At 40.6% G+C, this 27,494-nt stretch overlaps 1 protein-coding gene across 15 annotated transcripts in view; it reads right to left on the bottom strand.

Annotated features, from left to right (window-relative positions):
* Nucleotides 1-873: 873 nt before the first annotated feature.
* PLD1 (phospholipase D1) overlaps nt 874-27,494 on the bottom strand; it is a 205,714-nt gene continuing 179,093 nt past the window's right edge. For all 15 annotated transcript variants that reach the window (XM_072752219.1, XM_072752217.1, XM_072752223.1 and 12 more), the window contains 4 exons: nt 21,876-22,010; nt 15,344-15,497; nt 7,633-7,750; nt 874-6,013 (listed from right to left, as the gene is read on the bottom strand). In XM_072752219.1, coding sequence (XP_072608320.1) covers nt 5,789-6,013; nt 7,633-7,750; nt 15,344-15,497; nt 21,876-22,010 — 632 coding nt within the window. In that variant the 3' untranslated portion in view covers nt 874-5,788. The remainder of the gene's footprint in view (nt 6,014-7,632; nt 7,751-15,343; nt 15,498-21,875; nt 22,011-27,494) is intronic.

Genomic DNA, 27,494 nt, shown 5'->3' with positions numbered 1-27,494 from the left:
GTACAGGAGACCAACAGTGTAAAATTTGGAGAAAATCACCTTTTACTCATTCCCCTTAGACACCTCCCTATACCCTCACTCCAGCTGAGAACCTCCACTTGGAAACTACTATTTTTATTTTAGTAATTCTATTTTTTAATTGAAGTATAGTTGATATACAAAATCCTATTACTTTCAAATATACATCATAGGGATTCAGCATTTTTACACATTATAAAACGATCCCTAAGATCATTTTAGTTAGTCTAGTAATTCTCTGGAAATCACGATCATTTTATTGCCTTCTGGAAGTATGAAAGAAGTCCAGACCATGGGTGTGGGCATGGGGTGTATTGTCCTCTCTATTCAAGATGGCCTGTCTCACTTTCAGAGAGGAGATGAAAGGCATGTGCTAAAGAAGATGAACATTTATTCTGTTTCATTCCAGTCTTTGCTATTTTCTCCAGCTTGGTAGTTCCCATACTTGCACCCAAATGCCTCTTATTTCAGGCACTTTCTTATTTTGAGAATGGAAGTAACTTTGCACTCTCAATTCACTGGAACATGGGCACCATGAAGGGCCACCTGGTGTGACTTGTTCACTGATGCACCCCCACCACTGCCCACTGGCCTTGCTCAATATGTGCTTATTGGAAGCTGTCTCAGTCTTTTAATAGAAATTCGCCACCTCACTCAATCATCGCACCTCAGAGGCCTGAGAGTAGCAGAGGATGCTGAGACTCTGAGGTTGACCTTCGCGAGGACCCACGACTGGGCTGTGGGGCAGGGTTCCGCAGTCACACGGTTCTGTTTCAAGCTCAGACATGCAGCAGTCTGGCTCTCAAAACCCCAGTGCGGAACGAGGAGTCTGGTTTTGAAATAAAGGGACACTGCTGATTTCACACTTTTTAATTATTTAATTAATGAATATTTACATTTAAAAAAAAGCATTTAAGGAACCCGGCACAGAAAGCATTGATTGTGAGGCAGAGAATGGATACATGCATCATTTCCAATGCTTCACAAGGGGAAAATTCATGGGAAACTGAGTCTCCTGGGTTCACAGTTCTGAATACGAAGCCTTCAGCCTATCCATGCTCATTTTAACACCTTAGTTACAAACATCGTCAACCATGTATGCTTATGAATGCCCAGCTGGGAGAAGCCTGCTTTAGCTGACAACATCTCTTTCCAGAACCAAAAATCACATGATTTTATTTCTGAAAGGACTTGACCTTATTAGAATAAATCCGCTGTAGAATGTTGGGCTCTGGGATAGGGACACTTGGAAACCTTGTTAAGGAAGAGATCAGGCTTCATCCAAATCCGTTTGGTTGAGGTCCTCTGTCTGGACATTCTCTGCTCTCACTAGAGGAAGGATCGGTAGGCTTTTCTTAAAGATGGTGAATATTTTAGGATTTGCAGATCATTTGGTCATGAATGCATGCAAATGAATGGATGTGGCTGTATTCAAATCAAACTTTATTTACAAAAACAGGAGACCCGGCCTTGGTGTGCCATGTGCTGCAGTAGAGGGGAGGTTAGGAGCCTGAGTTCTGTCCAGAATATCCATATATTCTGAATGGATGCTCATTGCCAATTCTTTGTGGGTTTTTTTGTTTGTGTGTGTGTGTCAGTGGTATGTACTCCAATGGCACTACTTTGGTATGAAGTTTTAGAATGGTTTAGGAGAATATCAGTACCTTTGGCCCAGATTATTTTGTGGGAAGAAATCCAAGTAGATATACATTAGGAGGGCATGATGTTCTATTTCCTGGAGTCAAGCAGATTTAGGGTGACATTCACTTACATGCATTTATTAAGAGTAAAGTAAAGGACTATAGCTGCTTGGGGATAGGAAAGAGTGAGCGAGCCTGAATTTTGGTTGGATTGCCATCCTAGTCTCTGACTTTGCAACTTCCAAATATCGGCATGACCAATTTTCATTTATCTTACGTTTGATTACTGTTTTAAAGTTAAAAATAGTAGAAAGGAAAAAGAAAATGGCCTACAAGAACATAAGTCCTAAAACATCTGGTTCCTTTAATGAATGCTTCCAATCTTAAGTCATTCAGGACTGTCTGACATATGAATTAAATGCCACTGAGAATCATTATCATTTTATGGTACCTGTCCACTCCCCCTAAAAATACTGTGAATTCACTGACTTTTCATCTGCAACTTTCTGAGAGATGCTGATGAATTCCTTTTCTCATGAATTTCTGGATTCAAGAATTTCTCAAGGTCCATCCATTTTAAACCTCCAAAGTGCCAGTAGTAATTGGCCTCAGAGGATCTTCCAGGGAAATAAAAATGTATTTATAAGCACACGTAAAGTCCTTTAGCATTTGCTCATTTTATCCAAGAGAGAGATGAGAAGACGTGAAGGATCCTCTTTGCCCCCTGCTACATAGGGTGACAGACATCAGAAAATGCTCAAGCACCATATCAGATCAGGGATGTTAAAAAGACGATTACCTCTGTCAAAAAATAATCATATTTTGTCAGTCACTTAGAAGAGTAAGGTAAACTGAAAATTTGTTGTAGGGGCCTAATTTTTTCAGAAACTCTTTTCTTGTCCTCTAAAATGGATTATATAATAAGGAGGTGCTCTGCTTGGGGACAGAGGCCAAAGGAATAAGGAGCGAGGAGATACAGGAGGAAGTGCAGCTTCCTCCGATGGGTAGGCAGGTCTGGTCTGGCCGTGGCCTGACATCAGCAGAAAGGCTGCTTTGCCCGCTCCTCTCAGCTGGGAGACTGTTCATTCGTGAGCTATTACAATTTCCCAAGTTAGTACATAAGTGATGAATGGCTCATGGTTTTGACTACCTACAGATGAGATTTCCTTCCAAGGGTGCTGTTAACACAAAACCAGTAACGTTTCCAAGCCTCTGTGTGATGCATTAGAGTTGAGAGTTAAGAACATCCCAAGGAAGGGCGTGTCCCCACGTGGGACACTTGATACAGAGCAAATGCCTGCACCCAACCTGCGATGTTGAGTATCCTCTAACAACAAAGCTTGGACAATCTGAGTAGTTTGAACAGCTATTCTACCTTCTACCATTCATTGTGTACAATCACAGAATTTTTCTTTCTTGAAAACAAAAATTGTTCCAGAGATTACCAGAATACTGGGTACAGCATTGAGGGGCATTTCAGGAGATTACAATCGATTAAAAATGTCGACCAGATTCCTAATAGCTTTTCAAGGCTTCGAATCATTTGCATTTTAAAGTTGATATCAGATATTGCAATGTTAAAGATAAATTATTCTAACTTCTATTATCAGATGGTAGTGGTGTTAGAATGATGGGTAATCAGGCCACGCAGTACGCCTCGTGTCCATACCCCATGTGACTTTTGCAGAACGCTGCCCTGTGTAAGCTGCTATTGCAAATAGGTAACTATTGCACAGAATCTTCCATAAAATCCACCCAGGTAAAGCTGGCAGCCTCTCATCTTTGCAGAAGAACATCTTGCCTTTGAAAGAAATGCAGCAGAAAGGAAACTTGCCACAGAAACCACAGGAAGATTTCTTGCCTGAGACTCTGTAAGTTTGTCATTCCGTCAGCTCTCCCCTCCACCTCATTTATTCACCCACCAGTTACTGAGTACCTCCAGTGTGCCAGGTACTGTTCCAGGCTCTGAGAATACCCTGTGAACAAAACATAGCAAAGTCCCTGCCCCATGGAGCTTACATTCAAGCAGGGGGACACAGATGAGCACTCAAATCCATGATATCACAGTGTTCAAAAGAGCCTAGAGATATCCTGCCTGAGATCTATTTCCTGCCTCTCCTCAATCATGGACAATGACAAAGTCAAGGGAGAGGCCACTAATGGACCACAGCAATTTCACTAGTCCTACCTCCAACCATCTCTCAGTTGGATGAACTCAAGTGAGACCTTCAACCAATCTGGGCCTCGGTTTCCTCATCTATAAAATGGGGAGAGGTTATATTAAGTGATTTTTTTTTTCTTCTAAAGAGAAGGGGACCTTTTAGGCTTTTATTTTTCACGGTATTAGCAGAGCATTTAGAACAAAATCAAAAGCCAGTGTGTTGACTGTTTTAGTTTTAAAAATATTTAAAAGTAAACTGTAAGAAATCCTTAGGTATTCCACATCCACTCAACACTTTAAATGCCAATTTAAACTTCATCAATAGCAAATGTCTTATTTACAGCTGCCATACAATGAAGTCTTTTCACCATCTTCAGCTGAAAAAGTATTTATTCATAAAGCACAGTCCTACCTCATTTGTGAAAGGTTCTCTCGCTGCAAAGTCCTCTCCTGAGTATGACACTCTCTCCTCCTCACCCAGATTATTGACTTTGTGCTCCTGTTTAATGTTTCCCAAGCTCTATGAAAACAAGGATTGGGTCCTTGCTTTTTTGAGGAATGACCCCAATGAGATTTGTGCCCGGTAATACACACATGTGTCATCAGTGCACCTACATCATGTTTCATGGGCATGGGCCTTCTGGGAACCCACCTCAGCTCTTCAGGCTGTCAGAATAGTTCTGCTCAGTAAAATTAGAGCTATGGTGTACCAAAGGGTACACTACTATTCAAAAAGGAAAAAAAAAATGGGTTTCCAGAACAATTCATAGACTAGGACGATGTGAATTAATGAAGATCCTAACTTCTTTGGAAGCCTGGTGGAATGTTAATGCATATTTAATAATGCCAGTTAAGTAGCACATATTTTGCAATCAATTAATTTTTCTTAAAGAAGGTAACAGCTGGAGAGCTGAATGTCAAAGTTAGGTTCCTACTTATTAAGTTAGTAGGAGTTATGAAGCCTCTGGGTCTCTTGAAAGACAACTTGCATTCAGTGGCTTGATTTTCCAATGTTGAAATTCAAATTTCAATCAATCCAGAAGCTAAGGATGATAGGAAATTTTATACGACTACAAGGAATCTTCTTTTCTTGTCTGGGTCAGATCTCCATGGCTGCCTTGGAGGCTTCTGAAGGCTGTATGCTCTGTCTCTGAGTTTTAGCAGTTGGCGTGAAATGAAATATCCAACACGTGTTTTCAAATTTGATCGGGTGGGCCTTATCAAAAGAACATAGCTTGTCATTGCCTTTGGAGGCAACGTGAAATCTCTGCCTCAATAACCAAATTTAATTCCTTCCTGTTGCTCTGTGGTGTGAAGATCTATAGTGTCGATGTTATCAGACGCGCCTGTCATGGGCTGCTGTGTACAGAATGTCTGCCCCCATCCTTTTGGTCACTGCAAAGGGAACTCCTTGGTTGGGTGAACACTACTACTTCAGGACCAGATGGGCAGGGGCATCCCATGTCACCTGGAAGAACCCAGAAGCAGCATCACGACGCCTTCTAGTAATACACAGCGTCTCAAGCAGTGTCTGCATGTACTATGAAGTGAGGGCAGGTCCAGCAGTCATTGGCTGCATAAATGAGGGTCAGAGAAGAATAAGGAGGTTTTGACAATTTTTGGCAACCTAGATCACAGGTACAGATAAATTCTTGTTAGCAAAGGAAAGGCACTTCGGTGTCCATCATGGAATCTGAGCATGTGTTTAAGTTGTTGAGCATATGCTACCAATCAGAATACGGTCCCTTTTTCACAAGGATAAACAGAAGGAATTATAAAGCCCACCTGATGTTCAGTGTCCTTATCTCAGTAGGACTGCAGCCCTGCCCGGCCAACCCAAAGGGTCCACGGGGTGGAAGCAAGCGTGCATCAGGCAGGGCTGGCTGTGGCTGTGAGGATCTCCATAAAGTCACTGTGTGCAGTGTACTTTTCAAGGAGGAAGTCCTTGAGCTGCAAACGAATACAACCCTTAGGTCCAAACCTCTGTGGGCACCATGGCTTCTTTGGTCCCAACGGAGGGCAGTAGGCTTTCTTCAGACAAGAAGTAAAAGGGGAATTGCACTAAGAAGCCACGAATCTTTTTCAGTTCTTCCTCAGCTCTAATGGGATCTTCCCTTGCTAATATGGGCTTGGTTATAAAGTCTCTCAATTGAATTAAATTGTGTACTTCATCATTGGGAAGGCACCGGAAGACCTGATTAAGACACAAATAGGAAGAAACTAGGTCATACGTTTAAAAGAAAAGATAGCCCCTTTATGGAAAATATTCATTCCAACTGATGAAATCTTTGCTTTATGAAACACGTAGTATGCTACAGCACACACCTGACTGAAGAGTTGCTTCTCTTATTTGCTACAAAGAGACTTCTAGATTTGCTTCCATCAAAAAAAAAAAAAATCATAGGTAGATCCCTCTATCTGATTTACACAAGTCATCGATGTCATTATAAAGTCAAGCTTGTGGTACAGGAATTCCACTGATGTTACTTCACATTAAGGTTGAGTTTTTTGATAATAATTCTCCAAATTTCACTGGAGGTTCTGGTCTAAGAGGAAAACTGCATATTATGTTTTTTATTTTCAAAAATGTTCACATCTGTACCTTAAAGTTATCAATTGTACACTTAATTTGCCAATTGCAAATGAACTTCACATACCAGAATACTTCCCTCCTAGAAATTTCAGCATGTATTGAGAATAAGGATGTGCCTATACAACCCCAATATCATTCTCACACCTCAGAAAATCAATTCCAAGTCATTTAAGATATGGTCCATATTCAGATTTATCCTATTAATCCCAAAATGTTTTTTTTTTTTTATAGCTGCCATCCTCTCCTCCCATGAGGATCCAAACAAGGCTGTGCACTGCATTTTTAAAATTACATTTTAAAGGACTCCATGCACATGACCTATTTGATCATGGCCTTGAGTCCTCAGCATGAAGTAAAGCTATGGAGACTGTCATGTTTCATTAGGAATGATGAATTCTCTGTGCTGGAAGGGACGCTGGCAGTCATGAAGAAGAACAACACACTCTTATCTAGTTTCTGATAGATGGTCAGCAGATCTCAGCTTGAATAGTTTCTATGAGAAAAAGCTGACTACTTCATGAAGTAACTCATTCCACTGTTGGACAACTCTTAACTCTTCTACATTCTTTGTCATTACCCATGGAGAGAATTTAGCAAAAGATACATTTGGCCTCCCTAACATATGGAGCTTGTTTTAAAACACCCTTCCAAAAGTAGAGCTGCCCAACAAAGGAAGTGTTTCATTATTAATAAATTCCATCACAGGAATGGATACCATTTATTATGCACGATGTGCTAAACACATTTAAAAGACTATTCTTTATTTTCATAACCACCCTCATGAATATCTTGCCCACTTTATAGGATAAGAAAGGAGGGCTCAGAAAGTCAAATCACTACACACAAATTTGTATCACCAGCAGCTGGGTGAGCTGGGTTGAACCCAGGTCTGACTCATTTTGGGATTCCATCTGCCTCTTTTCTCTTTGTCACTAGACACGTCCAAAGGCTGGGTAACCACCTTCTAAGGATGCTCATGATGAGATCCCACAGTCAGATGAGAGATCAGAATGCCACTAATGGCTCTTCTACACCATAATCCATGGTACTTTTTGACTCTGTTTTTTAATATCTACAAAGTGGTATTTTATTACAGCTTGGAAATGTACTGGATTTTTACACCCATTAACATTACTCTGTACCAATAATATACAGTAATAATGATGTGTTTTTGTGGTGTGATTCAATGAAAAAGGTAGGGGGAGAGATGAAAACCTCACCTTATCATATATTGTAGCATTTCGAGCTGCTGTTGCAACCCACACCTCCTTGAAGAATTTGTCACTCACTGGATCCTGAATGTTTTCACCTGGGTCAGAAAGATAGCCAAGGACAACCCTGCAAAACAAGTACCTTCCAAAATGAGTAACTGAGATAAAGAAATTTGCTGCAGGCATTGTTTCTAATGGTAATGTAATTCAGGCACTCAACCATAGCAGTCCTTTTTCTTTTTTCTAAGGAAAATCCAAGGAAACCATTAAAACTGTGTGTGCGTGCGTGTATAAAATCTTGATTGCAAAACAAAACCAAACCAAACTAAGAAAACCCAAGCTGTTATGATGCTTGAAAGTTTTAACTATTGGATAGATAGAAAGATCTGAATTTAGTTCTAAGAGACTTCTTGGAATTTGGCCTAAGGGAGTGAGAAGTTTGAAGATAGGTTTAGCATTCAAACCATAGGCCAAGGGGCACCTGGGTGGCTCAGTTGGTTGGGAATCTGACTTTTGATTTTGGTTCAGGTCATGTTTTTTAAAGATTTTATTTATTTATTCATCACACACACACACACAGAGGCAGAGGGGGAGAAGTAGGCTCCATGCAGGGAGCCCAACGTGGGACTTGATCCCGGGACTCCCAAGATCACGCCCTGGGCCAAAGGCAGGTGCTAAACTGCTGAGCCACCCAGGGATCCGCGCCCCCCCCACTTTTTTTTTTAACAGGCCTCTGATGCACATCCAGCAGGTTAATCCTTCAAGAGAACATGACCCCAGAGTGCCTGGCAAAAAAGAAGCCACATACTAGATGTTGTCTGACTTGATCATATATAGATAGTGGACTAGAAACAATAAGAAATTCTCAAGCAAAGCAAGATAAGTTTTAGAGGTCATATTTGAAAATGATGAAAACCCTTGTACTTAGAGAATGCCTTGAAGTAAAAAAACGAAACAACAAAACAAAATCAACCATTTTCACATCACTCCTGTGAGGTACAGAGTACACGATTCCCATTTTGCTGATGGGAAGCTAAAATCTGGAGACACACTATTGACAAAGCTAGATTTCAAATGGAGTCTAAAGCCCTGTCTCACATGCCTGATAGGTTCAAAGAAGATCAAAGAGGCTTGTGTTAATACTGAAGACAGAAGTGAGGAAATAGGTCTTAGAAGGACTTTGACTTTTATACTGAGTGAAACTGGGACATATCGCAGACACTGGAGCAGAGGAGTGACGGGATCTGACTTGCATATGAAAATACGGCTTCTGTATTCAGAACAGACTGTGCAGGACAAGGGCTGCGGCAGGGAGACCACGTAGGAGCTCCTGCAGTAATCGGAGTGAAGGGTGAGGATTCCTTGGGCAGTGAGGAGGAAGGTAGGGCCAACAGGCTGTACTGACGGAGCAGGTACGCAATATGAGAAAAAGCGTGGCATCAAGGATGATGGGTGTGGGCGTGAGCATCTAGAAAAATGTAGTTGCCATTGGCGGACATGGGGAGTTCTGTTGGTAGAGCCAGTTTGTGGGAGAAGACCAGGAAGTCAGTTCTGAACCTGTTGAGACTTCCATTAAACATTCCCGGGGTAATCAACGCAAAGTAGGCAGCTGGGGCAATGAATCCGGAGCTGGGGGGAGAGGGCCTGGGTGGAGATACGCATTTGAGAGTTGTTCTTATATATATTCATAAAGCCATGGCACTTTAGCTGGGTTCCCCCAAGGGGTGAGTGTAGACAGAGAAGAGGACCTGCTGTGCCTCAGTGGTAGGGAGGAGGAGGAGCAGCCAGGGAGCCCGCAGAAAAGCGAGGGTGTGGTATCCTGGAACCACACAAAGTTCTCCAAGGAGAACTGGGTCAAATTCAGATGAGAACTGACCATTGGGTTCCGCGGTAGAGGTCATTCTAGTGTTACTCTCTCTGTATTTAAATAAATGTGGATTCACGTCATCATTTTTTAATGGTCGCAGAATTTCCCATCATGGAAAATTTCTTGAACCAATGATTTTGTTATGACCTTTTGGGGTGTTTCCAGGTTTTCATTATAATGAACAATTTCCCAATGAACATAAGTTGTTCATCGTGTATAATACTTTGTGAATTTATGAATTGTTTCACCAGGAAAAGTTTTAGAATTAAACTTGGCTTCAAGAAAGGCTGTTCCCACACATATACTGTCACCGTGCATGCTCTCCCCAGTCATCTCCAACATTATTAATTCCTGAAAAAGCACAGCCAGTCTTATAGGGATAAAAGGACATCTCATTTTAGTTTCAGTCTGCACTTTTCCCACTCTATAAAATAAATTCTTTAAAATAAATGGATTTGGCACCATGGGCTCCCTAGGATTTTTAGAGTTTTATACTCTAAAAATTTTATTTCTACTTCAAATACTGTCTCCTTCAGACTCTATAGGAATAACTTTTAAAACAGATTTAAGGGATGATGTTTGCACACAGATGCTGGCTATTCAATAAGATTCAAAGCAAACTCTGAATGCACCAAATCTGAAGTTATGACAATACATCAATTATAATAATACTTTTGATGGGGATCAGGTCTAACCAGCCAAGAACTGAGCAGAAAGAACGTTTCTGGGACTCTGCTTTTAAATCAAAACGTTAGGTAACACCACGTGTCCACCAAGGTATCAGTTCAGAACTTGATTGCAGAGTAAGTATTTAAAGAAGCCTATAACAGATCATTTTTAATAATAAATGATTTTCCCTGTCTGTTTTCTCATGTTAAAATGCACGGTAAAAATAATATGAAGTACTCTGGGTACTCTTTTGAGGACTAAGGTTTGACAGAAAACTAGTCAGATTCAATGTTGGTGTGTATGACGGGAATTATTTAATGTTTGATTGTTTATGCATCAGTGGGACAGGAGGAAAACTGCAGAAGACAGTTTCTGTTCTTTCCATTCCTCATGTCTGTCACTTTACATGATTCTGAGCTCTACTTGGGTGGATAATGGTTTCTGTTGAGTGATGGTTACATCTGTACAGTTGGATAATTTTCTGGGACTTAATGAATTGTTCGGCACATAGTTGCAACATTCAATGCAGTACTCTGATGTTTGACTCTATTTAGAATTGATTTCACATTGAAATGTGTCTATTTCTATTCAAAAATAACCCAGATGGAAAATGGATTGAAGCTGCATTTATTTTATATTTTTAGTGAGAAAATGGCTGTATTCTAGGACCCAATATTATATTGAGAACATTTCCTAATAAAATCAACACAAGGTTTTTGGTATGGTGCTTTTTAATATGTTACCTGTGTTGGCCACTGGGGCAAAGTGAAAATGTTTGTTCAAAAACAAGTGCCCCTTTTAAACAATTTGAAAATTGTCAGTAAAATAAAAGCACCTAAGAATATGCTTAGCATAAAATGTTTAAGAGCAGCATAAAAAGGTTAAAATAAAACTCTAACGTTTACTGAAGAGCAACGCCCCTCCCAGGAATGCAAACCCTAGAGTTTCATTAGAGAAAAATTCAAAAAGAATTTGAATAAATTGAAGCCTATACTTTGTTCCTCCAGAGGATGATTCAACATTATAAATATGTTAATTCTTTTTATATAAATCTATACGTCTACTGTAATCTCAACAACAATAACAAAAAAAAAATGAAGAGAACATGAATAAAAAATTCCAAAGTTCACATGGAGGAGTGAATGTTTAAGAGTAGCCAAGATTTTTCTGTCAATGAATATTGATTTGGGAAGTGAGATGGCAAGAAGCAGTATTAAAGCACATGGCTACAAGGATTAAAGCGGTGTCACACTGGGATGCAAATAAGACAACTATGATAGCACCCGAAGGAGAGACTAGAGATGAGTGAGGATATATAGCAATGTGGAGGCCCTGCATGTTGGAGAGGCAGAGAGTACCGCACATCATTCAGATCTGGACCAACTGGTAGGTTTGGGGTGGGGGGAGGGAGTTGGAGTCCCTACCTCACTTCTTACATTAAAATAAATTACAGATGTTAAATGTAAAAGCAGTATCAAATAAGCACTAGAAGAAAATGCAGTATTTGATCTTGGGTTGGGGAAACTCTACTAAGAGTGTAAGCAAAGGAAGAAAATAATCTGGATAGATTTGATTAGATTTTTGAGTTTCCCCCAAATACTTTTTTTTTTTAAGATTTTATTTTATTTTTATTTATTTATTTTTCATGTGTGATCTTTTTGTATTTGGCTTCTTTTTTTAAAAAAATATTTATTTATTTATTTATTTATTTATTCATGAGAGACACACAGGAGAAAGAGGCAAAGACACAGGCAGAGGGAGAAGTAGGCTCCTTGCAGGGAGCCCGACGTGGGACTTGATCCCAGGTCCCCAGGATCAGGCCCTGGGCTTAAGGCGGCGCTAAACCGCTGAGCCACTCATGAAAGACACAGAGAGAGAGAGAGAGAGAGAGAGAGGCATAGACATAGGCAGAGGGAGAAGCAAGCTCACTGCAGGGAGCCTGATGTGGGACTCGATCCCAGGACCCCGGGTTCATGACCTGAGACAAATGCAGGTGCTCAACCGCTGAGCCACCCAGGTGCCCCTCCCCCAAATACTTTAAAGATGATGCAAAGTCAATTGACAAATCAGATTTGCAACCAGTATGACAAAAGAATTAGCCTTGCATATACTTAAGTTACTCATAAATCACTCAAAGAAAGGGAAACATTCCAACAAAAATGGACAAAGGACATGAATAGGCTAGGTAATTTCTAAAAGAATAATTACCAGAACAAGATGGCTAATGAACACATTTGTTTAAGACCTCAAAAAATGCAAATTAAAGTAATGAAATTCCATCTGAAATCCAACAAATTGGCAAAGATTAAATAAAATAATAGAATGCAATGTTGGTAAAGACAGGAGGAATAAGCCCTGTAAAGCATTAGTAGCAAGATAGTAAGACATTAGAGAGTAAAAGCAGCAGCATACTTCCTTTGATTAGAAATTCCATATTCAGGATCTAGCTAAGGAAACAATTAAGAAGGTAAAGAAGATGCTACCTACAAATATATCTGCTTATTTGTTTATTTATTGTAAAGATTTTATTTTTAGGTAATCTCTATAGCCAACATGAGGCTCGAACTCACAGCCCTGAGATCAAGAGTCACATGTTCCCTGGACTGAGCCGGCCAGGCCTCCTTATATCCACTTTTTAGACCACTGAAAAACCTGCCTGTCAATAGGTATTAGTTAAAGGAGTCACAGCATCCCCACATGATGTAATACAACGCAGTCGTTAAATGTTATAGAAGAATACTTAATGACACAGAAGCGTGTAACACCATTTAAATAATAAAGAACTTCCTAGGACTGCAAGAACCTAATTATGTTTTTAAAAAGAAATACAGGATAGTAATACATACGTACAGAACAAAGTGGAATGATATAGAGCAAATGTTAAAGCTGCTAGCTCTGGGCAGTGCGATCACAGATGAATTTAATTTTCTTATTGCTTAACTGTATTTGCCAAATTTTCTGCCACAAAAATATGTTGTAATCAGAACCACCTACACCTTTATAATTATTATACATTTAGAACGTTATAAAGAAGCTCACCCTTTTTTTTTTTTTTTTTTTAAGTGCAAAAGGGTGGTTTTATTGAAGCACAGGACAGGACCCATGGGCAGAAAGAGCTGCCCTGGGGTTGTGAGGAGCAATTGAGTCTATACTATGGAGTTGGGGGAGGGAATGAAAAAGGGAGGGGCTTAAATGGACTTGCATATGCTAAAGACAGCCCTCTTTAGCATTTTATTATTTTTTTTAAAGATTTTATTTATTTATTCATGGGAGACACAGAGAGACACACAGAGGCAGAGACACAGGCAGAGGGAGAAGCAGGTTCCATGCAGGGAGCCCGATAGGGGACTCGATCCCAGGACTGTGGCATCACACCCTGAGCCGAAGGCAGATGCTCTCAACACTGAGCCTCCCAGGTGCCCCAACCCTCCCTTTAAAGAGAAAACTTAAATTCTCACAAAACCGACAAGACATGTATTTCTAGTTTACATCATGAAATATTTGCTTCCTCATCTAGGCTGCAGCAGGCCATCCATCAGTGGGCTGGTGGACAGGGTACTCATTTTAATCTCTTCCCCACTAAACAAAACAAATTCACATGAGAAGCTAATTGAAATACCAATGGTCTGAAAAACCTCTTACTGGCAAAACAATTAGTAACGAGGGCAATAAATGCAGCCATATAAACTGTGAGGAAGTATTGACAGATTTTTGAGGGATAGATTTGCTGAGCTCCTGGGCCTGAGGGAGCAGAGGACCCCTCTCTGGAACTGAAGGAATGGAAGCTTATCTTGCTTCTCAGAGGCTGGAGCCTGGACCTGCTAGATACGAGGGCAATGGGGGCAACAGGGCCAATGAGGCCAATGAGGCCAACGGGGCCAACGAGGCCAACGAGGCCAACGAGGCCAACGAGGCCAACGAGGCCAACGAGGCCAACGAGGCCAACAAGGCCAACAAGGCCAACGGCTGCCAGCACTTGCAGGGAGCAAGCCCTCCTTACACTCCTACCTCAAGCCAGCCCGTTTCCAAGCTCCACCATTCACGCCCCAGGGTTAAGACAACAGTACTGCGAAGCATCTGTTCCAGGCCTTTCTCCCAACAGCTTAACGCTTACTCAGGCCACCGCTGCATCTCAGCGTGGAGGCCACAGCCAAAAGCCATCGCTGGCAGGTACAGCTCTAGCATCATGGACTGAGGGCCCTAGGTGTAGGGGAGGGTGTGCTCTGGGTATTTCCCGAGTGAAGTGACAGGTCGGGGCTAGGTTCTAGAAGGACCACTTTGACCACCGAGACTCTATCATAGGGGCTGGGGTGGGGCCGGTTAGAGCCCAGTGAAGACTCACTGAGGGTCCCACGGGCCTTGCCGCCCACCCAGTGTTCTCTGGGCACCGATCAGGACCAGACTCCCATCCTCTTGGAGAAGATCAGGAATCTGTCATGTCTGGGGCTGAGGTTTCTAAACGTCACTCTCAGCATCACGGGCACCCTCCTTCAATAATTTCTAGTACGTGCCTGCATTACTGGGACTATTACAATTTTTAAAAAGACTTGCTTTCAAAACTCACATAGGGGCGCCTGGGTGGCTCAGCTGGTTCAGCGCCCACCCCCTGGTTCCAGCTCAGGTTGTGATCTGGGGGTTGTGGGATCCAGGCCCCCCAGGGGGGCTCCACACTCCACGGGGAGGGTCTGCTTGAGATCCTCTCTCTCCCTCTGCCTCTCCCCCCACTCGCTTGCTCTCCCTAAAATCAATAAAATCTTGACAAAAAAATAAAAATAAAAATAAAAATAAAACCCAACCAGCCACTAGATGGGTTGAGCTGGCCTGGTCGTAAATCCATGAATCAACTTAAAATGCTGTTTTTCTCAATTAGCCATAAAAATAATCCAAAGGATTAAAATTGAAAATGTCGGGGATCTCTGGGTGGCTCAGGGGTTGAGCATCTGCCTTTGGCCCAGGGTGTGATCCTGGAGTCCCAGGATCGAGTCCCGCATCGGGCTCCCTGCATGGAGCCTGCTTGTCCCTTGGCCTCTCTCTGTGTCTCTCATGAATAAATAAATAAAATCTTTTTTAAAAAAAATAATCGAAAATGCCCGTGGCCGGCGTAGGCCGTTGGGCACACTCCTGGGGCTCGCTCGCAGCCCGGGAGACACTGCTGCGGCCCGGAGAGCGGCGGCGCGGGCGCACCTGAAGCACTGCAGCCGGAGGCCTCGGGCGAAGCGGCCCGCGGGGTACGCGTGTCCGTCCATGACCGAAGGGACCGTCTCCGTGTCCTGCACGAGCACAGCCATTTCGCTGTCGCGCCTTCCCAGCATGCTGCGGTCGTTGATGTTGGCAGAGCCTGGAACGGGAGACAGTGACCTGGAGCAACCTCGCGGCAGAGCAGGTGCATCGCCCCCCGCCCCCCTCCCGGCCCCGGGCGGTCCCTGCTAAGAAAACCTCGCTTGTGTTCAGGTTGCCGAGAGATGCTGGGGAAGGGGGGGGTCCCCCGAGCCCGGGCAGGAGGCCTGATCGGCCTAAGCCAGTGCTGGGAACCCCGTGATTTTTCCCCGTGACCGACTGGCTTGGGACGGGCACTTGACCTCACCGTAGCCAGGGTGACACGAGGGAAGGCCTCGGGGGCTTCCCAATGAACACACCAGGATGCTGGCTCTTCCAGCCTTTTGCTATTCTGGTCCCAGTGCGGGACCAGGCCACGGTTCCAGAAGCTGCGGGGACCACGTTGTGAGCACGAGGGGACAAGCAGGCAGGCCAAGGGGGCCGAGCACTGGGAAGACAGACTCGGGTCTTCGAGTCCCTGAGTCAGGCAACCTTCTGACCCGCCAGTGTGTGAAATGATACCCTTTGCCCATCGTTTCACACACCTGAGGCTGAATTTCCCATCGGGTGGCTCAAAGGGTCCAACTGATACATCCTTAAGCTCACAAAGGAAAAAGACTCAGCAGTTCAGTCGGGTCCCGTCAGCTTTTAGACTTGGTCTGCAGAGCCGGATGACTCAACTCACGGCCATATAATTAGGAGTGTCAAGACCCCAGAGTCGCCTCACACCCGAGAATCCACGCTCAAATACGGGTTGGCCTTAGCCTTTTTACGTCCGCCTGCCTCCCTCGCGTGGCATGCCAACAGCCTCCGTGTCAACCTTCTTCCATCCCATTTTTAAATCCAAAGGAGCTGAGAATGTGGACTCTCACACGTGAAGGGCAAGTGTCTTTAATATTAGTGCAACCTGTGCTTTTCCCACTCCTCTGCTCTGTGCTCAGAACCCCCAGCGCGTGTTTTTCTGCATTTGTCACTATGCAGTCATGCTTTTGCATCCCTGAGGTGTCCTACAAACCACAGAAGGAACCGAACTCCTTTTTTTTTCCTTTCTCTTCCCCTCGTCACACAACCCATGGCTTCTGTAGACATGGATTCAAAGGGTTGGGCAGAACAGGAGCAAGAGGCTACCCTTGGCGACGGGGACAGGCAGGGAGTAAGGTGATGGAAGAGGCCTGCCCTGAGCCCAAATGGCAGCATGTCGTACACGAGCAAAAGCTGGCCCTCCCTAAGGAGATTTACTGCCAGTTGCCACAATAGTGTCGTGTACTAAATACACAGATCTATGATAACTATGCATGTGGCCGATGCCCCACAGTGACCTGGGGTGACAGGGAAAGCATGGAGCCCCTCACAGAGAGTTGGGAGCCCTGCTGGAGCTCTGTAACGTGGGGACAATCGACACACGTTGTTTTGTCAGCGACAGATCATCTTTGGTGCATGCGCTGGCGTTTTGATTATGCTATAAAATTTGCAGCCCTATTTTTGGGCTTCACAGTTGGCCCAGCATCAATGTGCACAAAGTCCCTTCATCCCTCTCACCTTTAATTTGGTCTCTCACAAGCTGGGATCATAATACAGATCTTGTAGGGTTCTTGTGAGAAGTCAGTAAGACCATGGGAAAGAACTCACTAATTCACAAACTGCTCCACAGTGTTAACTATTATTGGTATAATTATCAGACACTTCGTTAAGGCTACCATATGTAGAGGAGAAGAGGAGGAGGGAGCTTTAGATGAACTTGATAAAGGAGATCCTGAAAATGAGATATTGGTGTGATGTCACCTCCATTCTTAGGGTTAAACAGTCCCATATTCTGAAAATCAAATTCAGAACAGCAGATATATTGTTATCCCATTTCTAAATAACATAGAGAAAGGGATCTAGAAAGATTCACACTGAACTGTTGAGAGTGGTGGACTCCTTGTAGCGAAGAGGGATTTTTGACCTTTTATTCAGTATGTGTCCTTAGAGTTTGAATTGTTTACAACGATCATGCGTAACGATCAGGTAACTCTTTATGGTAACTGCGATCCTTTGCTTTTATTAGCACGTTGCCCTGATAATTTAAAACCACTTAATTTTTAGAGAATGACCTTTTCTAAGTCTTCTTATAGGAAACACTCTAAACACTGTGAGCTACCGCAAAATACAAAATAATATAAGAAAACATATATGTACCACTCAGGCAATAATAAAATAAACATCACTGAACTTATTCACCCAAGCTGAAAAACAGAACATTACCCATCCCAGAAGCCCTCAGATGTCTTCCCATGTAGACCTTTCCCCATCATGAGAGAGATTTTATATAGAATTTTGTGTTCATCACGCTCTGCATGCTTTCCTAATCAAAGAAATAGTCTACTTTTGACCCATATCATAATCTTTTGAGATTTGCTTCTTTTATTCAGTATGATGTCTTCAGGATTTATCTGTGTCTGACCGTAGTGCATTATTTTCCTCAAATGAGCACAGCAGGCCTTATTCATTCTAAACCCGTTGATGGATGTTTGGGTTGTTTCTATTGTTTTTCTATGATGCTCACTTAGGCTCCCCTGACTGATGTGTTTCCTGGCGGGCACATGTGGGAGTCTGCTCCGGCTCTGTGCATAGGAGTGGAGGAGGCCCTGGTGCCCCACGGCCTTGTCAGTACCTGGATTGTCCAACTTTTACATTTTTGCCAATTGGTATTTTTAAAAACTCTTGTCTCGTTAGATTAATGAGGATGAACATCTTTCAAATGTTTATGGGCCTCAGGTACATCCTCTTTGGTAATGCTCCTATACAATTCCTTTGCCCATTTTCCTTTGGATGTTGTCTTTGTTCCTTGATTTATAGTAGTTTTTTTTTTTTTAACAGGTTTTGAACATTAACCATGTTGCAAATATCCTGTTTTCAGTTTATGGTTTATCTTTTTATCCCCTTTACAGTGCTGTTTAATAAATATGTTGTAAATTTTAATGCAGCTGGATTTGTCCGCCTTTTCCTTTGTGGTTTGTTTTTAAAAAATGTCTTATTTCAGAAATTGTGAATCTTTCTATGGTAGGCAGAATAATGGCCCGCAGAGATGACCACATTCTAACCTCCAAAGCCTGTGAATATGTTGTGTTACACGGCAAAGGGGGAATGAAGGTTGCTAATCAGCGGGCCTTCAAACAGGGTTGACTAGCCTGGATGATCCAGGTGGGCCCAGTATAATCACAAGAGTCTTTAAATGTGAAGGGGATTGAGAGAGATGTGATTACAGAAGTACGGGTTGAGACTTTTGGGGACCTTCACAGAGATGTCACATGTCAAAGATGGAGGAAGGGGGCATGAGCCAAGGAATGCTGACAGACTTCAGCATTGGAAAAGGCAAGGAATTAGATTCTAGATTTTCCCCTTGGAGCCCCCAGGAAGGAATGCAGACCTGCCGACCTTGATTTTAGCCCAACGTTGGAGTTCCAACCCACACAACTGTTGGATTATTTATGTGTGCTGTTTGAAGCTACTAAGTTTGTGGTCATTTGTTATAGCAGTCACAGACAACTAATACATCAAATCCACCCTAACTCTACCCTATTTTAGCTTATTTATTTGAAAGGAAAACTGATTCTTCTATTGGGCCCAAATGGGCTACTTGGTACCTTCTACCCACTTGTGTTCCCTGGACCTCCAGTTCAGAAGTTCTCAGCTGGGTCAAAGTCAAGAGTCAGACACTTAACCAACTGAACTACTCAGGCACCCTTTGGGGGATCTATTTTAAAGTAAATTGCAGACTTGAAGAAATGTCCCCCTAAATGATATATATCCTTAAAGCTCCCCAGGCACCTCTAATGCAGCCAGGGTTGAGATCCATGGGATTAGATCAAGGGTAAACCCTCTTTCCTGGGGCAGCCCTTCAACAGACTTTCATCAGCCACTTTTAAGCCTGTTTTTTAAGCACTGATACTCATTTCCCCCCTTAGTTTCCCACCTACCAATCTCATTGATTGCCTCTGGACCTGCTTACTCCTGCTCAGCAATACCCACCGTGATGCTCTGGTGTTAAGAGGAAAGAATTCCTGCCTCCCCTCTAACCCTTGAGTTTGTAGGCAGTGGCACTGTTTGATTCAAGTTTTGTATCTCTCCCCACCCCTGCCCCATTGTGCTTTGTAGTGGATTAGTGAATACTGAAAAAAACTGTTTCACTTCATCAATAGGATAGCCTTATTTTGTTGAGGAAAGCAAGCAAAATGTTAAGTTTGGTTAAGCACCAATATTAAGATGGATTAGAAAAGTGGACTTGGTCACGGATCTCATGACCAGCAAGGGTACTCAGGGCAAGAGATAATTAAAGCTGCACACAAAAGAAATCCTTAGTGCAAGAAAGCAAGTATTTCCTTATAAGGAAAAAGGGAGAATAAATAGTTGGTTTTCTTTTAAGTATTCAATAATTCTGGCAGACATTTACCATATTAGAAAATTTAACCACAGGTTACTTTAACCTCTTGTAAGCTTTTAAACACTTAACACCTGTAAAATATTTTCAACCTAACTTCTCAAACACCTCTCTCAGAATTTGAAATATTGTTCTCTGGGTTATGAATTTAAGCAGGGCTGATGTGTGGGAGCAGCAACAAACCTGCTTCTCTTTGAGTTTCCCCTGACGCAGAAAAAAACTAAAGTATATTTGGATTTTTCCATGGGGAAATCTGTTTTGCCCATGGGGAAGGAGAAAAAGAAGTCTAGCCCCTAAAGACTAGCAAGTAAAATCTCTTCATACTCCCAAGGCCACTTCTTTGGTTTTAAGAAAATGTATAAGAATTATGTGCAAGATTGATTGATTATTACTAGCCTAAATAAACTGTAGCCTTTGAGAGTTCAGAGAACTTTCTGGAAAAGCAGTCAATTAAAAAACTCAACAAACCTATTCAATCGCTAGCTCTGTTACTGCAAACTACTTTGCATTTATACAAAGTAAAGCACACTGAAAGCCAGAATGACCTTTTAAAAGAAAATATTTACATCTGTCAGTTTTTACTTCAAGAGTTCTGAAATTCTGCTGAAGAAATCAGCCGATTTTTATTTGGCTTTGTTTGTTTTTCCATTTCAGCAAACATCAATACGTCTCTTTTCCTATTGTCACTGCCAAATTTAATATGAAAATATTCTAAGAATTGGCTTCTGAAGAGCAAGGCCAGGGTAGCTTGGGGGAAACAATAGAAACTTTGTTTATTGGGGGAATAGGAGAGTAAGTAAATGTCTATAGAACTTGGATCCCTATACAGCAAGAGATCAAAGACACAGATATTTTTCTAAATGTCCTGTATAACTATTAAAAGAATAGGGGTGTGTGTGTGTGTGTGTGTGTGTGTGCACGCGTGTGCGCATATACATGTATTACCACACTGTAGGGTCTATACATTTTCTGGCTTCAGAATTACTTTTACTTTCTTTTCAAATCATGTTCCAGATAAGGCAATTTCATTACTCCTAGATGACTTTTTTTTCTTTTCTCAGTGGAGGATAGAGATGGAAATGGCATATTTACTGTCAAAAATTTCAAAACACTACCACATTTAGTTTCTCAAAGAATAGGGAAGATAGAGAAGTAGTTCATTATAGTTAAGAAATTATACTTTATTTTTTCTGGGAGTTTATTTTTTAAGTTTCTATTTAAAATCCAGTGAGTTAACATTGTCTAATGTTGATTTCAGGTGGACAATACAGTGATTCAACCCTTACATACAGCATCCAGTGCTCATCACAGTAATGCCCTCCTTAATCCCCATCACTTGCTCCACCTACCCCCAACCCACGTCCCCTCTAGTAACCATTTTGTTCTCTATAGAGTCTGTTCCTTGGTTTGTCTCTCTTCTCCCCCCCACCCTTTGTTCCTTTGTTTTGTTTCTTAAATTCCACCTATGAGTGAAATCATACGGTACTTGTCTTTCTCTTACTTATTTCACTTAGCATTATACCGATGTTATTGCAAATGGTTAGCCTTCATTTTATGGCTGAGTAATATTTCATTGTATATATACCACATCTTCTTTATCCATTCATCAGTCAATAGACACTTGGGCTGCTCATTTTCCCTCCCCTTGTCTCCCCCTTCTGCCCCTAAAATCTAGGTACTTGGATTCAAAATAAAAATTAGGGGGTAATAAAGAATTAATGAGAACAGGCTGATTGCTGCTCTGCTGGGTTAAACCACTGCTCTGGCTGCTGTAATATACACAATGGCCATTTAATGGTCCTGTGCTTCTGTTTCTTCACAGATAAAAACAGGGATTAGAAAGGACATAAGTGAACAAGAATGCTTCAGATGTCATGTTATGGTCCCTCTCAACTGTGAAGGAATCTTGGGAGGAAGAGAAAGGAGGATTATTGCATGAAGTCAACTAGCAAGCAACACAATAATAGGCCATGTACTTACCGATAATAACAGTGTTGTCATCCGCTATTAGCAACTTGCTGTGGACATAGATGAGCTCAGTGACTAGGTTTCCTTCAAGCTCTGCATGTGTTCTAAGGCCACAGAATGATATGTAATTTATCCACTGATTGCCAACTATAAAGTAAAAAAGAGAGTACTAAAATTAATATGACCAAGTTCAATAGAGGCACATTAAATTTTACTGTTTTTCAAAAGAAATCTACTACTTAAACAGATGGTTAAAAATGGACTGTATAGCGTGTGTCTATATGTAATTTCAGAACTCACCCAGGTTCTGTTTTTGCTATCAGAAGAGTTTACTATTAATATGGATGGATATATATTTTTAAAAACCATACCAGAGTGCTTTGTAAGAATTATCTTTTCCCGAGGCAATCCAATAATATATACAATATGATGAAAAATTTATTTTAATGATTTGGCAAGTAACTACTGAAGGATGATAATTAAAGCAGAGCCAGACTAGATAACTCAAGACTTCAGTGTGACATTTGCATCTATCTCGGTTGACACCTGCTGCAGTTTAAATTAGATCCAAGAATAATGCCCAAACTACTTGATGTACACATAGTGTAGCATATTGGACGCAGAGCAGCAGTTAAATTTTATAAACTTTGGGTAAACAAAAATGCTGGCGATTAAATAATCCTCCTTCTAAATCATTAAAATTAGGAAATGAAAGAATCCTAACTATATTTGACTTTGGAGAATCTTCTTCAGAGCAAGCCATACCAGGTTTGTACTTTAAAATGCCACCCTGAAAAAAACAAAATAAAATGCCACCCTGTCATCACATGAGGGCCATTCATGTGATAAGAAGAAATGCATTCCATACCAAGCCAACCCATAACCATTATCCCAGCATGAATGCTAGTCACAGAATTTTATGGTCCCTCTCCCACATAGCAGTTGTCCTGGATAAGGAAAGTCTTATACTAAGAATAAATCGAGTGGAACCAAACCATCACGAGTTCTAATAGAAACAGAATATAATTTTTTTTTCTTTAAGAGACTCTGAAGCATACTAATAAAAACAATAGCAGTTCATGTTCTATTTACTGAAGTTTCCATGTATTACTGATGCTTTCTATTATTCTGTTAATGTTACTCAGGGTTTCTATTAAATTTGGATATCTTGGAAAGAAATTCATTCATAGGTTATATATAGAGATTCCTCCATTTACAGGTAACCTTTCTCTTATAGATGTAAATAATATTATAGCTGTTTGTCAAGAGTTGATGTGTTGGTGTACTAGCACATCATGTGTAAGAGATGCATTTCTAAAAAGTTTCATGTTAACAAGATTTTTATAAATCAATTTCTTCCCCATTTATTAATGTTATATTGGAAAGATGCCTCATCTAAAGCATCAACTCCTCTTTAAATCTTCTCTGATCCAGGAGAAAGAGGCATTTCTTCTTTTAAGCCCATCATACACATGAAATTCCCGGAAAATATTTCTAATATAACACCTAGCATATTATTTTACAAATATTAACTTAATCCTCCATTTCTCCTACCATTATGGAGGTCTTATACATTTTTATATCTCCAAAAGAAAGGTAAATAAATGAGTGAATTCATGAATGGATAGTCAGCTGACAACTATTATTTTAGCTTTTGGTTTTTCTGTATCATCTATTTTCCTGCAGCTGGCTCATGAACTAAAGTTTTGAGATACAAAGCAGACTTTTAAAGGAATCATAGAGCAAATTCTTTGCTAAAGTAAATAACTTTTTGCAGTAACTTCCCATAAAAAGTCCACATTGAACAATATGGTAGGCCAATGGTTCTCAGCGTGCATAAAGACCTGTTAGAAGTAAAATCTGGAAACCCTCCCAGAGGTTCTGATTCAGGAGAAATCTGTAATCCAATAAATGCCTTAGAGGAGATCATTCTTTGAATGATACTATTATAGAGCTTTGGTATTTATAGTCTTAAGATTAGTGGCACACTTTCAGAAAATCATACATCATGATAAAGTGAGATGCATTCCAGTGGTGCAAGTCTGCTCAATATGAGGACATCCATTAATATGAAACATGATAATGATAGTCGAGGAAGAAAAATCCTATGATTATAACAGATGCTTTTGAAAAGCTTTTGATACAATTCAGCACCAATTCTGGATAAAAACAATGAAGAAAGAAGAAAATGATGAATACTTTCTTAATATGCTTAAAAATATATAATATATATTATACATATTAAATATATGTAGAGTATCTTCAATGCTATTTAACATTGCCTTGGACATATCAGCCAATACATTTAGACAAGAAAAATCACATAAGGAAAATCAGCTCCATTTCCACATAATATGATAGTACGCTTGGGGAATCAATGATAAAACTATCTCAAATGATAAAAGAATTCAACGTGATAACAGGATCTAAATTAACATATAGAAATCAATAGGCTTCATACACACAAACAATAACCATTTAGAGGATAAAATCAGACAATACACTGCTTACAATGGCAGTAAAAAGATAAAACACACAGATAAATGATAAACTATCAATAGACTTGCGAGTGCGGAATCTTTATGAAGAAAACGTTAAAATGCTATCAAAAGACACAACAATAGACTTGAACAAATGAAAAGACATGCCTTGTTCTGGGATAGAATAATTCAACATCAAGAGGATGCTAACTCTCTCCATGTTAATTTATAAATTTAATATAATCTCAGTAGAAATACCAACATGTTTTTATGGAGTCACAAAACTTGACATATGGTAAAATAAACATCCATGAATGACTATGAAAAAAACTGGAAAAGAAAAGCACTGAGGAGGGCATTAACCCTGTCTGATATTAACACATCCCAAGGCTGTATAATTAGAACAGTGTTGCTCCAGTACATAAACAGACAACTAAACCACTGAATGGAATAGAAAGTCAAGAAAGAAGCTCAAGCACATATAAAAATTTTGCATATGATAAAAGTGGCATCTCATATGACAAGGACTTTTGCATAAAGGCCTAGGGCTTTTAAATAAAAGGCACTAGTGTCATTGAATAGCTATTTGAAAAAAGAAAAATTACATACATACCTTATACCAATCACAAGAGTAAACTCCAAATGGACAGAGATAGAAGTGCAAGCATATGAAAAGACACAAGTGTTAGAAGAAAACAGTGAATTCTTATATAACCCGAGTGTGAGGAAGGCTTGTAACTATCTAAAGGCAATACAAGAAAAATATCAGTAACTTTGCCTAGATTTTTAAAAAAAGAAAACACAGAACGGGGCACCTGGGTAGCTCAGGTCATGACCCTGGGGTCCTGGGATCAAGTCCCACATCAGGCTCCCCACAGGAGGCCTGCTTCTCCCTCTGCCTGTGTCCCTGATTCTCTCTGTGTCTCATGAGAGCAAAATGTGGGACTCGATCCTGGATCCAGGGATCACGCCCTGAGCCGAAGGCAGATGCTCAACCGCTGAGCCACCCAGGCATCCCAGCCACTCAGGCATCCCTAAATAAAATCTTAAAACACACACACACACACACACACACACACACACACACGATAGAAAACACCACAAGCAAAAAAAAAAAAAAAAAAAAGAAAGAAAAGAAAAGAAAAAGAAAAAAGATAAACGACAAAATGGGAGAAAGTATTCATAGCATGTATCATAAACAGCTAAAAGTCCAAATCACTAGAGAAGTCTTAATAATTAAAGGGAGAAAAAGATCAAAATCTTGATGGAAAAAAATGAGCAAAAGACATAAATGGACAATTCACACAAATGAAAAGATATTCTTCCTCACTCATAACAGAAATGCAAAACTACACTGAGAAACCACTTCTTACCTATGATATTGGCAAAAACGAACACATTCTGTTAGTGAGGCTGGGTTGAAGCAGGCTCTCTCATGCATTGGTGGTGAGAAACCAAATTGGTACAAATTTTTTGGGGGGGGAAAGTTTGGCAATATCTAACAAAAAGGATATTTTAAAAATTATTTATGTTTTCATCATGATAAAGTAGCTCCTTAATCTCCATCACCCATTTCCCCCAGTCTCGCCCCCCTCACCTCCCCTCTGGTAACCATCAGCTTGTTCTCTATAGTTATGTCTGTGTCTTGGTTTGTGTCTCTTTCTTTTTCCCTTTGCTTCTTTGTTTTGTGTCTTAAATTCCACATATGAGTGAAATCATATATTTGTGTTTCTCTGACTTATTTTATTCAGCGTTAGCAACCCCATCCTGGACATTTACCCTAAATATACACTTCCAAAAAATATATGCACAAGGTTATTCACTGCATAACTGTCATCGAAAAATACTAAAAATAATCTAAATGCCCACACAGAGGGGAATGACTGGACCGACTATGGCAAATCTATACATGGACGACTACGCAGACATAAAAAGGAACAAAGAGCTCTATGAACTGATATGGGAGGAATAAGAACATATACATATATCTGCTCCTTTGTACAAAAAGAAACACTGTAAGAATAATCTAGAAACTGACAAAACTGGCTACCGATAGTGGATGTGGGGGAATAGGATAGAATAGATGGGTGGGGAGGAAACTGACAGAAGGTACAGGGAAGGGACACTTACCTACGGATGCCATTTTTATGGTTCTGACTATTGGAAGTATATTGTATGCACACACACAAAGAAATCAATAAAGAGATAGAAAAAAACCCTCCAAAATGGAATATAAACTGAAGGAAATGAATCTAACTATATTTCAAATTAATAACATAACCCAAGTAAATTTTGAACACTGACTTTTAAGTGTATATACCCTTTGGCTAAAGACAAAAAGAAATGCAAACAAATATTGAATTCGAGTGAGTAGGTTTATTTTTCATAGTGGTATGGGCTAGCAATTCTAAAACTATTTTCTGTATATTCTAGGATTGAGGAAATAAATCCATGTATTGTAGCTACCAGGAGCTAGGTTTATCACTGTAAGACAAATGAGTTATAAAAATAGAAAGAGAGATGGCTGGAAGGAATTCTGTGGTGTGGGATTGGAATTAGGAGCATTAGTACAAAGACAGATGATAAACTGATATATTGACGGGTGATATATGGTAATCTGTATAAGATGGGTCTTAAAGCAATGATATCCCAGTAGTGATGACCCTATTTATACCCAGATTTCAGTTCCTAACTGTCATTTTCCACTAGAAGAATCCAGGTTTCTTGGAGAAATGATTGATTGATTCTAGGGCTAGTTCTGGGACTATGCAGGATGAGTATGGAATTCTCATGCCACCAAGAAAAAAAGGCTGATGGGAACATATCAAAAGCACATAGGAGCCAACCCATAAAGGTGCTCACTGGCCAAACCTGTGCAAGCGAGACATTAAAATCATGCTCAATGAATAAAATAAGAATCCATAAATCCGTACCAATACAAATACATAAATAAATCCACAAATGAGGAAGAAAAGGGGGAAACTCTCTTTACCATAGAATTCCAAGCGAGAAATTGAGAAGACAGTAATGAACATAGAAGAAATGATCAGCATTTGGCAACTATCACAGTAGTAATAATTGAATCATAGTAGTAATCATTGATTCCGGTAAGAATCATGAATGTATGTAAAAGCCAGTGGGTGAATGTCTG

Source organism: Vulpes vulpes, chromosome 3 (genome assembly GCF_048418805.1).
Source record: "Vulpes vulpes isolate BD-2025 chromosome 3, VulVul3, whole genome shotgun sequence".
In the NCBI taxonomy this organism is placed as follows: Eukaryota; Metazoa; Chordata; class Mammalia; order Carnivora; family Canidae; genus Vulpes; species Vulpes vulpes.
The sequence above is the reverse complement of the archived record's forward strand: the minus strand, read 5'-3'. Positions and strand labels throughout refer to the sequence as shown.